This window comes from Pogona vitticeps, chromosome 5, assembly GCF_051106095.1.
Source record: "Pogona vitticeps strain Pit_001003342236 chromosome 5, PviZW2.1, whole genome shotgun sequence".
NCBI classification, from domain to species: Eukaryota; Metazoa; Chordata; class Lepidosauria; order Squamata; family Agamidae; genus Pogona; species Pogona vitticeps.
Window position 1 is genome coordinate 4,329,188 of NC_135787.1, and position 14,282 is coordinate 4,343,469.

The following is a 14,282-nucleotide window of genomic DNA, read 5'->3' on the forward strand; positions in this document are numbered from 1 at the left end:
GGACTTCAAGGATAACAAACCTATCCATTCTCAAAGAAATCAAGCCTCAGTGCTCACTGGAAGGACAAATCTTGAAGCTGAGACTCCAATACTTTGGCTATCTCATGAGAAGACTCCCTGGAAAAGACCTTGATGTTGTGAAAGTGTAAGGGTAAGAGGAGAAAGGAACAACAGAGGATGAGATGGTTGGACAGGGTCATTGAAGCGACCAACATGAATTTGACCCAACTCCAGGAGGCAGTGGAAGACGGGAGGGCCTGGCGTGCTCTGGTCCATGGGGTCACGAGGAGTCAGACATGACTTACCGACTAAACAACAACAACAAATATCCTTTTAATAAAAAAGGAAAGGCTTGTGCTTTTTAAGCTGTTGCATCAAAATTTTAAAATTGTAGGTAAAATGACTTAACAGTTCCTAAAGCCATCTTGAAACCTCATCTCTTTGTGAAACATTCTTTTTGTCCACAAAAATCCAAAGGCTTTGAACTAACTGGGTTCCATTCTTGCTCTCTCTGACTATGGATCTGATTTCTAATGTAATGCTTTTCTTGGATTGAAAACTTCTGCTTTCAGTCTCCGAGAAGAAAGGGGTTTTTTTAGCCACTCTCTGTAGGAAATGATGAACTGGATCAATAAGAGTAAAGTTGAAAACTTCCCTTCTGAAAGCAGGAAGTGGGCATATACTGCTGCCCTCTAAGTCTGTTCACCTTGTGTTCATGACTGGGCATCTCTGCCCTGAAGGGGGTCTGCAGCATTCTAGCCCATTATCCCCTGTCACCAGGAGATGTCTAATGGAGAATGTGACTCCAGATCACAGTAGGGACGTCAACACAATCATTGTATGTTCACGTTCTTGCCTGAGCAAAGAAACAAGGCCACCGTGGGATGCCTTCTGGAAGAAAGTGCACTACGACTTTGCTGTGTATTTTCCTCTTTGACTGAAGCTTGGGGGTATCCCAGAAAAACACTCTGGTGCTTCTGATGCTCATTTAAGACGTGGCTTTTCAAATGGCCTTTTTGTGCCCAATCATTTAGTTTTACTGGAAGCCATTGTTCTTTTGTTTTCTGCCTGTTCTCGATCATCTCAGAGTGCAGGACAGGCAAAAATGGGCTCAAGCTACATACAGGAAGCGAGATTTTGGTTGAATAGCAGGAAAACGTTCCTAACTGTTAGAGCAACAACAGCGGAACCCTTTACCTTGACAGCTGTTGAGTGCTCCAATGCTAGAGTCACCAAAAGAAACTTGGACCACCCTCTGTCCGATCTGCTTTGAACTGGATTCCTGCACTGAGCAGGGGGTTGGACTCAATAGTCTTAGAGGCCCCTTCCAACTTCATTGTATGATTCTATGATAATGGATTTTTTCCCTAATTATTGAAATGTGTATTTATTGTTCCATTGCTATATGTGTGTTTTTCAACTGTCTTTCCCCTCCTTTTTTGTTATGAGCTACTTCTTCAGTTTGCAAAAAGCAGAACAACAGGGTTAGTTTTTTTGTCTTTAAATGAGAGGGGAGAGGTAGACCCATTTGTAAAGAATATTCCTCTGCAGTTTGAGCTTTTAAAACTGTTCCACCTTTCTTTATATTGTTGTTCAGATTTCCAGAAGTTGAACTGTGCATCTTAAACTTTTCAGTTTAGTAAGAGCGTGATCTTACTTCTTCAAGGTTAACTTTTTCTCGGTGTTGTGTATAGCGTTGACAGGAACAAACACGGCCTCTTAAAACATCGAGATCGATGAAAGATGTGTCTCTTTCTTCCAGAATCTGATGACTTTTGAACATCAGTGGACCAACTTCTTTGCCAATTTTGACACTGAAATTCCTTTCATCCTGGAGCTGTCAGAGTCTCAAGCGGGGGAGGTATGTGACTTATTTTTTTTACATGAAAGGGAAATTTGCTTTTCCATTTCCGACTTCTGGCTCACTGTGCACCTCATCAGCATGCAGAGTGGAGCTTCTGCCGCATGGGACTCTGGGAAATGACCCAGTTTCTATCTTGCCCTTCACTGAATTGTAGAAGTCACTTCACATTCAGGAAAACAGAAGGACCCATCTGTATCGAAACACACTGGTTCCAGCGCCTTGGGAGTGTCCCCCCTCCACCCACCCACCCCCGGTGTCAATGGACAGAGAGATATTCCTGGTTGGTCACAGGTGGATAAGATTCCAGACCCAAGGCAGAAGTCAGTCTGTAGGACTTGGGAACGGAGGTCATTCATGGGAGGGGAGCAACTGTTCAGAAGACTCTCAGAGATTTTGTGATGTTTGGCATTTTGGAGCATCGGACTGGCTTTCAGGCACGCTTCTAGGTGGCCGAGGGGCCATTCACTTGTGGCAAAAATGGGCAATTCCCCAGGGGTTCAGGGGCTATAGATGTCTACCGCTGGGCCTTGAAAAGCCACCTAGGCATTTGCACACCCCCACCCTCAAAAATGCTTTTTGTCATTTTGTTTTAACTGGGGTGGGGAAATTCCCCCCCCCTCCATTTACTCTCATTGTTGTTAGCTAATTATGTCCTTGTTTTATCGATTGCTCGTGTCCTGCTCCAGATGGCTTTTTCTGTAGTGGAAGAAATGATATAATTGGCCAGAAAACAGCTTGTGGCAGTGCAAAATGACACCGTTATCTCTGTGCTTTCCAGCAATTGCATGAAAATAAATGACGGGGGAAAGGACGGGGGTGGGGTGTCTTCTGGCTTGGGGTTGCATTTGGACACCCAGAGAGCTGCACCTGTCTGACTGGCAGGCTGCACTGTGCTAGCCTGCCACCCTGTTTTTTGTACAGTAAATTAAACATTAAAAACAACAACAACAGGTGACTGGGTAAGGAAATATTAGTTGTTCTTTTTTAAACCAGTGGTGTATCATGTAGAATATAAATGATGATTACTGCTTTTGCAGAAGTTGGATACACGCACCACACTTGCACACAACTAAGGAAGGGGTTCCCCCTCCCATTATTTTGTGTGTCACGGGGACACAACCCAATGCCCTCCAGATGTGTATGACATTGCAAGCCCTCAAATCGTTGACCTTGGTTGTGGCTGGCGCTGATGTGGTTGTCAAATAAATCCTTTTCCAAAGGTTCCCCAGGAAAATGCTTTGTTTTGTCTTTACCCTATTTAGTGTGGTATTTGTTTGGTCCTTTTTAGTATTTGTATACTTACTGTTTTTAGCTCAAATATTGTCTTTTAAGGATGTAAGCCACTTCAGGCCTCTTGGAGCAGAAAGGCAGGGTTAAAAATGTTTCAAACAAATACAAAATAAAATAATAAAATGGCATTGTATATACAGTTGTTTCAGTGGTTATTCCTGAGATGGACAATGAAAATGTAATCCATCAGTTTTAACACTCACGTACAGTATATGTATAATGGATTGCCACCGTACTTTGGCACTTTAAATTTAGTAAGCTGTTGTAGCTGCCCAGAGTAGCCAGTTGACTAAATGGGCGGGTTATAAATTCAATAAATAAATAACAAAAGGGGAAGGGTAATTGTCAGAGAAGTTGTATATTGTATGCATAATCTTTGATCCTATCTCCAACACCTTTTTGATGTCTGTTGGGTTTATCTTTGATCTTTTATTTATTTTTAGTAGTTACTAAGCCTTTTTAATACTCTCTTTTTTTTCCTCCCTAGCCCTTTCGAAGTTACTTTAGTCATGGGATGATCTCCAGCCATATAACAGACAACAGGTATTCTTCCTTTTAAAGAGCCCTGAGCCAGTGAAGTATAAAATTGGGCATGAAACACAGCTTGTTTTTAAAAAAAAAAATCCAAAGAGCAGGCAATTACTAAAAACTGTGGGCCTTTAATGATAACGCTGATGCGCTAAAAATCCAGTGAATGTGAATTTCTTTAAGCTACTGACTGCTTCATTCTAGTTCCAGCAAGGGCTAAAACCAAAGCAGTTATTCTAGATGATGCTGGAGTTTTGTTTTTCTTGCCGGACATAAGAATCATTCTGCTGGATCGGCTTCATCCAGCATTCTTTTTGTGAAGGGTGCATTCAGGCAATCATGAGAAGTTATTGTTTTGTCATGTCCCAATTTAGAACATGATGGGAACCTACGGGCACCCTTTAGCTTAGAGGCATTTTCACCTCCTATACTGGAGATGATGTAACGGCTATAATCCTGTTGTTTAGTATAGTAAAGTTGTACGATAGTAGGGCTGTTGAATAAGTGGGACTCCAGGAGGCAGTTGACTTCCAACACCTCCACTGATCGGTTCCAATCCCTTAAGCATGTGGGGTTGCCCTAGTTCATTTTAACAATGTCAGTGAGATTGAATCCACGCAACGGAGTGAGTGGCCGTCGCATGTCCCAGCTCCTGCCAACCTAGCAGTTCGAAAGCATATAAACATGCAAGTAGATAAATAGGTACCACCACGGTGGGAAGGTAACGGCGTTCCATGTCTAGTCATGCTGGCCACGTGACCACGGAAACTATCTTCCGACAGACACTGGCTCTATGGCTTGGAGACGGGGATGAGCACTGCCCCCTAGAGTCGGACACGACTGGACTAAATGTCAAGGGGAACCTTTACCTTTACCTTCTCACCCTAAGGAGGCTGCGTTGATTAGATCTGCACCCAGGATTCCACATTTTATCACACCTTAGATCAGGGGTGTCAAACACAAGGCCCGCGGGCCAAATGCGGCCCGCCAGACCTCATCTGATGGCCCGCGGAGCCGCCGCCAGCCTTGCAGCCTCCCCTTTTTTTAAAAATGAATTTACTCCGTGCCTCCTTAACTGTTAAGGAGACGGGCGGGTAAAAAGGAGCGGGTTCCGGCCTGCCTGGCAGGGAGCGGGATGCTCCTCCCGGCCGGAAGCTCCTCCTCATCCCGGGTGTGGGTGTGTAGTGTGGTGTGTGTGGGGGGTGAAGTAGAGTGGAGTGTGGTGGCTGCCGGCAGCAGCCCCGGGTGCAGGGAGTCAGGCGGCGGTTCCTGAGGGGCATGGAGTGAAGGCGGGTTTGAGGTGGTGGCCGGCCGCGGAAGGGTGGAGAGCGAGAGAGAGCGAGATGGCCACGGCAGCGATGGCGCTTCAGCTCCTGCTCCTTCTCGGTGAGTCTGAGGGAATGAGGTGAGGAGGAGGAGGAGGAGGGCTTCGCCGGCCGGCCAGCCGCCCTCCCTGACTTGGCTTCGGGAAGGCGAGTTCGCGGCCCCTCAAGGTGCCCCCCCTGTGTGTGTGTGTATGAGAGAGAGAAGCGGCCGTCCAGCCGCCCCTTCAGGAGGCTTTTGTGTTCCCCCCGAAGGGTTGGAGGGAGCTGGAAAGGGGCCGCGGAGAGTCGGTCTCCTCTCCTCGCTTGCTCCCTCTCTCTCTCCGGCCATTAGGTGCCAAGCCCCACCACTGCAGTCTCTTTGCATCCAAAAAAGGGGTTGCTGTCCTCACTTTGGTTTTGCACACACACACACAGCCCCGCCGCCACAACAGTTACGCCTCTCTCTCTGCCCCCCCCCGCTCTCGACCCCACGCCTCTTCATTAGAAACGAGGCCAGCAAGAATTGCTCGGTGCCTTTCAGGCTGAACAGCAGGATCTTTCTCGAGCAGGCAGAAAGATCCCAAGCAACGTTTCCTCTTCAGGCTGCCTGTAACGTGCTGGTTGGAAACGGCTCCAGGGAGAGAGGGGGGGGGGGGTGGAGCAACCCAGGATACACTCCAGTACTTTTCTTTTTTAACGAGAGGACACAAAGAAACATAAAATTACATTCCTGTCCTTTCAATGAGGTTCGTTTCCCCCAAAAAACACTTTTTCTTTCTTTCTTTCTTTCTTTCTTTCTTTCTTTCTTTCTTTCTTTCTTTCTTTCTTTCTTTCTTTCTTTCTATATCTCTCTATCTTTCTATCTTTCTATTTCTCTCTCTCTCTATCTCTCTTTCTTTCTTTTCTTTTCTTTCTTCCCCTTGGTAGCAGCATTAAAAGGAAAGACTTTTTGGTTGCACGCAGAGGGAGAATTAAAAGTTAGAGAAGGTCCTGTGTTTTGCAGTGCATTTCTGTACCTGTCTGCTCAGGTGTAAATTCCATTGAATCAAATGGAGCTTACTCGCAGGTAAGTATAGGTTACTGTTTTGCTAGGGCCAAGGCTTTTGCAGAACCGGACGCCGCGTAGAGGAGCCAGACCGGCCCTTTGATGGGGACTAAACTGCTGATGCGGCCCCCGATGAATTTGAGTTTGACACCCCTGCCTTAGATGTCTATGAAAGCATTATAATGCAGTGGTGCCCCACATAGCGATGTTAATCTGTTCCAGGATTAACGTCGCTATCCGGATTTGTCGCTATGCGGGGGGGACCCCATAGGAACACATTAAACTCAGTTTAATGCGTTCCTATGGGGGGAAAACTGACTGGTAAGTGATGATTCCCCCATCCGGCCGCCATTTTCGTTGCCCAGTAAGTGAGGGCAGGGTGCGGAAACGCTGTGAGCGGCCATTTTGCTGATCCGGTGGCCATTTTGGAACCGCGATCAGCTGTTTTCTAAACATCGCAATGCGATCGCATTAGCAATCGCAAAAAACGCGTCGCTATGCGGATTCGTCATTAAACGGTGCGCTCGTTATGCGAGGCACCACTGTATCATTGTTTTTATTTTTTGTTATCCTTAACTTCTTAAGAGCCTGGTGGCACAGTGGTTAAACTGCAGTACTGTGGCCAAAACTCTGCTCACAGCCCAGGTTCAATGCCAGGTAGCCAGCTCAAGGTTCACTTAGCTTTTCCTCCTTCTGAGGTCGGTGAAAGGAGTACTCAGCTCCTTTGGGGTGTGTGTGTGCGTGCAGTGCGGAGCCTCCATAATTAACTTGTAAACCACACAGAGAGTGTTTAAGCACTGTGGGCTGGAATGTAAGCATCATGCTTTCCCCTTTCTCTTTTTAAAATCCCCAACATGGAATTTTCCTCTTTTTTTTTTTACAGCTACTGCAAGTTGATTGCATATTTTCACTGAAATGTGGGTTACGATTCCAAGATCTCATTCTGGTTAGTTCACTCAGCCAGTATGTGAAACTGGGATCCCCATCACCATCACAAACACCCCCATTTGTTTATTAATTTTTAAGACATATTTCTATACTGCTTCTCATATGCACACAATGACATATTAAAACACTAAATTATCCCCAAATAGACACATCTTTCAACATACGTGAGAGATCCAAACAATTTATGACCGGGGGGGGGGGCGGAATTCCAAGCTAAAATTACCGTCTTTGACCTCAAACAGTTAGGCGGTGTCTGAGGTTACACCTGGGGCTTTATACATGCAGAATACAGTGGTGCCCCGTATAGCGAGGTTAATCCGTTCCGGATTAACCTTCGCTATACGAAAACATCGCTGTGCGGGGCAGGGAAACCTATTGGAACGCATTAAACTTAGTTTAATGCGTTCCAATAAGTGTCTAAACTTACCCCCTCCAGCGATGTTTTCGCTCCGGCGGCCATTTTGGAGCTGCCGATCAGCTGATCGGCGGCTCCAAAATGGCCGCCGGATGGCCCGAAATGCCCCCCCGCAGCGTTTTCGCGACCTCCCTAAGCAAGGGGAGGGCGCGAAAACTCTGATAGGGGCCATTTCGGGTCATCCGGCGGCCATTTTGGAGCCGCCGATCAGCTGTTCGGCGGCTCCAAAATGGCCGCCGGAGCCCCAATCGTCGCAAAGCGAGTGCGGCGATTGGGGCTGATCCGTATAGCGATCCCCAAAGAGGGATCGCTATACGGATTTTTCGTTAAACGGTGCACTCGTTAAGCGAGGCACCACTGTATATTCTTCGCCATTAAGATATACGGCCACCCCCTTATTTCTGATCTGTGTGCTTTTAAACCTCCCTCAAAACCAGTTAAGAGGTGATCATGAAATTCCAAACAAACTGAGCAAATGGCATTAATTATACATACGTTGAATAAATCTTAGAAATGGATGTTGCTTGGGTTTATCTTTGATCTTTTAAAACCTGTGTTTAGTGCTTGCTGAGCCTTGCAATTTCTTGGCTTTTAAACATTTCTTTCGCTGTGCCTATAATATTTTGGTGCTGGCAATAACGGGAACACGAGATCATGAAGTATTTATCGATTCCCCTTCTTTAGTGTTGCAATGCAGCGTAGAGCTAATGTAGCTGTTTTTAAAAAATTGCTTGTTCACCTTTTACAGAGAACTGTCTCCCAAGTTTTTAGCAAGTGGTAACTGTATGTGTTTTTTGGGGGGTGGGGGAATCAGCCCGAGCAGGCAGCCCTTTGTGTTGTTTGGGACTCACGCGTCCAAGGAGAACCTGAACTCTGGCAACTTCAACTTCCCCTCTGAAGGACATCTCCTTCGCAACACCGGTCTCGGTGGGAGCACTGCCAAGCACATGGTAAGTACTGACCTGCTACAGTATGGCAAAGCAGTTGTTTAAATAGCATTATAATGCGTTGTCTCTGACACATTTTTGGCATCACCTGGCAGGACAAAGTCCCAAATAGAGTAGTCCTAGATTGAGCTGGAATTTTTAGCATGTATACATTTACTGAAACAGTGACGGCTACATTGGCTCGGGCATGTTGTGAGAGTGGCTGATGGTCGGATTCCAAAGGATCTTCTGTATGGAGAATGAGTGCAGGGTAATCTCCCCAGAGGGAGACCACAGCTGCGATACAAGGACATCTGCAAGCGGGATCTGAAGGCCTTAGGAATAGACCTCAACAGATGGGAAACCTTGACCTCTGAACGTTCACCCTGGAAGCAGGCAGTGCAGCATGGCCTCTCCCAATTTGAAGAGACCCTTGTCCAGCACGCCGAGGCAAAGAGGCAGTCTCAAAAGCAGCCAAATCAGGGAGCTTGACAGGGGACAGATTGCATTTGTCTTCAGTATGGAAGGGATTGTCACTCTCAAACTGGCCTTTTCAGCCACACTAGATGCTATTCCAAGTCATCCATTCAGAGCACGTGACCATCGTCTACTATTATAATAAGAGTGCATGGCAGGAGCAATGAGGTCATAAGTACTATGAGCGTAGAGGTTTCCAATGAAGAGGGGCCTTACTGTAGGCGCACCACAAGGGACATGCTTCCCTCTTCACAGTCCTCATTGTTGAAGCTGTAGTGTTTGTACTCTCATTGTCCTCTACATTTTTTACCCACAAAAGGAGACAGGAACAGTTTTCCTGCTGTGGGGGTGGGGGTGTCTCCAGTTCTTGTAATGTAAGACATGTTGCTGCTCTGAGCAGCAGAATCTGAGCAGGGTTTTTAGCAATGACTAAATCAAGGCTGGTGTATTTGGGGCAGATCATGAGATGACAAACTTTACAGGAAAAGACAGCAGTGCTGGGAAAAGAGGAAGGCGGCGGGAAAAGAGGAAGACCGAAACATGAGGTGGTTCGACCCAATAAAGGACGCCACGACCTTTTGCAGAACCTGAGCAGGGTCGCTAACGATCGAACATTTGGGGAGGCTGCTAGTTGGCAAGGCTGCCCTCCGTCAGAAATGACAGGATGGCACAGAACAACAGCTTGACCTTGGAGTATTTCTCTTGGTTGCTACACGGCTTCGTTGCCTCACCGACAACTCCTTGTTGTGGGTTTTTCGGGCTTCTTGGCCGTGTTCTGAAGGTGGTTCTTCCTAACGTTTCGCCAGTCTCTGTGGCCGGCATCTTCAGAGGACAGCAAACTCCTTGGGTTGTTTGTGAAGTCTGCTTGGCACGGGGCCTGCCGTTCCGGGTAACAGAGACCACCGATGGAAGGGGAATCCCGCTTCCGGCTTTTGTTCCCCCTTAGTTCTGTCGCTGAAAGACAGAACCAGAAAGCAGAGCACTTATTTATTTATTTATTTATTTATTTATTTATTTATTTATTTATTTATTTATTTATTTATTTATTTATTTATTTATTTATTTATTTATTTATTTATTTATTTATTTAATTTATATGCCGCCCACTCTACCCAAAGGTCTCTGGGCGGCTTACAACAATTAAAATTCAATGCAATAAAATAAAATGATTAAAATACAGTTAAAATACAATTAAAATACAATTAAAAATACAATTAAAATTGCCATCATTAAGACCCACTTCCTTCCATAGGGGTCCTATGATACAGGGAGCCAAGCCACCGTCTTTCGAAGAGATCAGGGTGGCTCCGTCTTGTCTTCCCACAACCACAGGCTTCTGGGAAGCCCACAGTTAAGCTGTGCATTCCATGGGGGCGGGGGGGGGGGGCGGGAGGGTGGATGTGCAGCCAGATTCTTTTGGGATCAGGGATGGCTAAGTGGGAGCAGGAGTTCGGATTCCACTTACCTATTTTGTGTTTGCTGTCACTTAGGTCGTGCAGTGCGTCTCTCCGAAGGGACCCCTGGCATGCTCGAGGACGTATTTCTTCGGAGCCATGCACACTCCTTACCTGGGTAAGTGTTCTGCCATCCTGCCTTGAGGTGTGCTTCATCTGCGCTCCTGCCTTATTTCCTCGCTAGGGCTTGCAAGATGAAAGAAAGAACACGCACGGATAAAAATAATCCAGGAGAACTCGAAGCTCTCAAGGTCTCGGCTATGCCAGCCTTCTCAGTTAGGTCCTTCAAAACCTACAGGGTCCTCCTTGAACCCTTTCTGAATCTCTTTCACATCCAATGCGTTTGGGTCGAATCTAAATTTTTGTTGGTGTGGTAAAGCGCCTTTCAAGGGGCACGTGCCTTGCCCCCATCCATCCTCCTCCTGACCTCACTCACGATGGTTCGCTGTGATGGTCAGCAGAGGACTAGGTTTGCTTTTCCGTCCCAGTCTTTTGTCATGATAGGCTTGGAAGTAGGGGAGAGGGGCAGGTGCAAGACCAAAGGAACAAATTGGGGAGAGTCGGGGACCACCCCCCAAACCCCCCATGCTTTTGCCTGTTCCCCATGCCAGTGATCTGTGGCATGCATGACCCTTGGAAGAAAGAGAGCAGGAGAGAAGAAATTCAGTGTCCTCTAAACAAAATATGGATAGCCTGGTCTTATGAATAATACAGAGTACAGTACCATGTTTCCCCAAAAATAAGACAGGGTCTTATATTAATTTTTGCTCCAAAAAATGCATTAGGGCTTATTTTCAGGGGGTATTTTATTTTTTCCATGTACAACCATCTACATTTATTCCAATACAGTCAAGTCCTCTTCTTCTGGTTGCTGCACAAGGGTGGCGGGCGGGGTTTCACTTAAGTGGGGCTTATTTTTGGGGCAGGGCTAATATTATGAGCATCCAGAAAAATCATACTATTTGCAAGTTAGGTCTTATTTTCGGGGAAACAGAGTAATAGCTGATGCATGTATGGAATGATCTGTCAAGGTGGTGGAATATAAAAGTAACAAAACTCTTCATCCTCATAGCAGGCAATGATAACGAGGTGGAAAAGAAAGCCAAACAAGTGTAAGTTGCTTTCTTAATTTTTTTCTGCTAATCCCGTCAGTGTCTGTTGCAAAGTGCTTTGTCAAGTTCAATTAATACAATTAACAGTGAGTGCCTGTTTCCACTCGTGTCTTTGTTTTGCAATGCATGAATGAAGGCATCGGTGGGAGAGGGAGTTCTTTTGATCGGATGGACTTGGCCCACATTTATAGTGTGGATGCTCCTCACTTCCATGTGTGACCCTGCTGAGCTTCTGAATTCCTTTCCAAACATAACCAGGATCCAAATTCTACCACTGTGGGACTCATGTTTTAATGTCTTTTTGACCTATTATGGTCCATCAGGAATACACACTGGCACACAAAGGGTTATGTTTAATTTAAAATTAATTCTTGGTTAAAATGCCCATTAATCGTGATAATTAATAGTTAGCTTGTTTGTTTTATTTTCTAGGAAGCTGCTGTCTCAAATCTATGCTGCTGTCGTAGAGGCCGTCCTGGCTGGTATAGACGCCTACTCAAAAACATCCAGTATCACCAAGGTACTAACATTCCTTGTTGCCAGAGAGACATTGATTGCACCAGTGCCAAATCATACTAGCCTGGCAAGAAAGGAAAGGGTTTTCTGTTTGCCCTCTAGGATTATGATAATTGTTTGCAAGGAAGATCAAGTCTGAAACCAAGGGCTACGAGTCCTTCTCATTTAGCCTGGGAACTTGCCCCTTCACCTTGCCTTAACTCACATTTTTCTCATTTGTTCTTGCAATTCATGAATGTTTGAGGCACTGCTAGGGCACGTGACTTTGGAAGGAACCAAAGGGGGGAGGCCATGGAAGCGCATCAGGGCAAAGGCCTCAAGGTACCCTGGAAAAATACTTTTTGATGGTGAACCATCTTCTTCCCGACAGATATTTGAACCAAGTTGCCTTCTAAGGCTTCCTCTCCCATTTCTCCCTCTCCATGTCTGATCTTTTAGCCATCATTCCATGTTATACTTGGATATGGATTCTTGAGGTTTATTGAGGTCTCCTCCAGTTGCAATGCTTTCAGGTGCGGGAGCCAGGCCCCAGCCCCTTGACCTCGGTCTGTGGGCCCTAGGAAAAGAATCTGCTTAAGTCACCTTCATTTAGTCGGCTTGTTTTAAAAAATTGTATGATTTTAGCTACATGTAGTTCACTCTCTGGAGCTGGACCGTAAAGAAAGCTGACCGCCGGAGAATTGATGCCTTTGAATTGTGGTGCTGGAGGAGGCTCTTGAGAGTCCCCTGGACTGCAAGGACAACAAACCTATCAATTCTAAAGGAAATCAACCCCGAGTGCTCCCTGGAAGGACAGATCCTAAAGCTGAGGCTCTAATCCTTTGGCCATCTCATGAGAAGAGAAATCTCCCTGGAAAAGACCCTGATGTTGGGAAAGTGTGACGGCAAGAGGAGAAGGGGACGACAGAGGACGAGATGCATGGACAGTGTCATCGAAGCGACCAACATGACTTTGACCCAACTCCAGGAGGCAGTGGAAGGCCTGGCGTGCTCTGGTCCATGAGGTCACAAAGAGTCAGACGTGACTTAATGACTAAACAACAACAAAGTTCCCTCTTTGGCTGCATGTTTACTTATATTCATAAGGTTCTTATGAAATGTGATGCGGATGGTGACCCTGTTCCAATGGAGAGGTTTTGACCTGGTTCTTTCTTGTTGTTCCTGTTTGTCTTTGCAGGCAAAGGAGGGAGCAGAACAAACATTCCTGACAAGGCTCGATGCTTTTGAACTCACATATTTTAAAACTCCCTTGCGGTACGTTTTTTGCTTTCTTTCCAAGATGGGTATTTTTCAATGGATAGGACTTTGGGGTTATTCATGGCATACAGTGTGATTTTTCAAGACTTGGGGTGAACTCCGTGTCGGCAGACTCAGACATCAGCGGCTGGCTCTCTCTATGCATCTTCAGAGCTATTTTGGGGGCCCTTTGGTTTAGGACCTTGTGTAGAGTCAGTTTTATATCTATAACACATTCGGATAAATTTTGGAAGGCTGTTGAGTTAGGCACTTGGGTCTTGAGCCAGAGACGTGGAATCTGGCTTTCCGAAGGACCTCCTAGGAGAAGAGCCAGCCTGGGTGGCCTTGGGCAACAGTCTCAGGGGATCCCCAGAAGAAGGGAATGGGAAAAACACTTCTGAGTACTCTTAAATATTTATGCACCATCTTAAGTCAATTCTGATTTATGGCAACATTTTTCTGGGTTTTCTAGATAGACAGGAGTCAAAAGTATTTTCCCACCCTTGTCTTCTAGAGGCATTTTGTCTCTACGGTGCAGCTTGCCCAAGGCCACACAGGCTGGCTCTTCTGGAATGCACCCTGTGAAACTGAACTTTCAACCTCTGGCTCCCTGGCCGGATCCATAACTCATTGAAGCCACCCAGCCAGCCTTTCTGAGTGTTCTAGACCTAGCAAACTCTGGAAGAAGTCACCCTAAGTCAGAATTGACTTGGGCGGCATGTAATTTAAAACTCTGGAAACTTGGCCGTCTCTTCCTCCTCACTCTTTTTCAGACTCAGTTAAATCTGAGATTTGACTCTTATATCTCTTTTAAAAATGGAAGGAGCCTTTTAAAAGCCTTACGCTTTTTACATGTACGATGCTTCATGTAGCACGATGAGGAGTTTACAAAACTTCTCATGCGGTTACGTACTGCAGGTTTTCTAGTGGTTGTGTCTAATCGCCTAGCGTTTCCGCGGTCTAAATCTGTAGGTGAGTGAAAAGGAAACTCTTTAAAGGAGTTCGCCTTAGTAATTTCACAGCCATCAAAATAAATTAAAATGCAGACTGGTGAATTAACCTTGAGGTGTGTTTCTACGTTTCCTCTTGGCCGCTGTGATACTTTGAAGACTTGAGTCTCCTTTTTCTTTTCCCCACCTTTCATAATCTCCAACTTGCACTTTGGCC

The 14,282-nt window shown here is 45.9% G+C and overlaps 1 protein-coding gene across 2 annotated transcripts in view; it reads left to right on the forward strand.

Moving 5' to 3' along the window:
- The window catches only part of DNAAF9 (dynein axonemal assembly factor 9), a 92,170-nt gene that overhangs the window by 38,941 nt on the left and 38,947 nt on the right, over positions 1-14,282 (forward strand). Inside the window, exons 8-14 of one of the 2 annotated variants that reach the window (XM_073002138.2) lie at positions 1,763-1,861; positions 3,642-3,697; positions 8,209-8,344; positions 10,288-10,369; positions 11,324-11,363; positions 11,796-11,883; positions 13,057-13,133. In XM_073002138.2, the coding sequence (XP_072858239.2) occupies positions 1,763-1,861; positions 3,642-3,697; positions 8,209-8,344; positions 10,288-10,369; positions 11,324-11,363; positions 11,796-11,883; positions 13,057-13,133 (578 nt within the window). The remainder of the gene's footprint in view (positions 1-1,762; positions 1,862-3,641; positions 3,698-8,208; positions 8,345-10,287; positions 10,370-11,323; positions 11,364-11,795; positions 11,884-13,056; positions 13,134-14,282) is intronic. The other variant, XM_073002140.2, reaches the window with a different exon arrangement.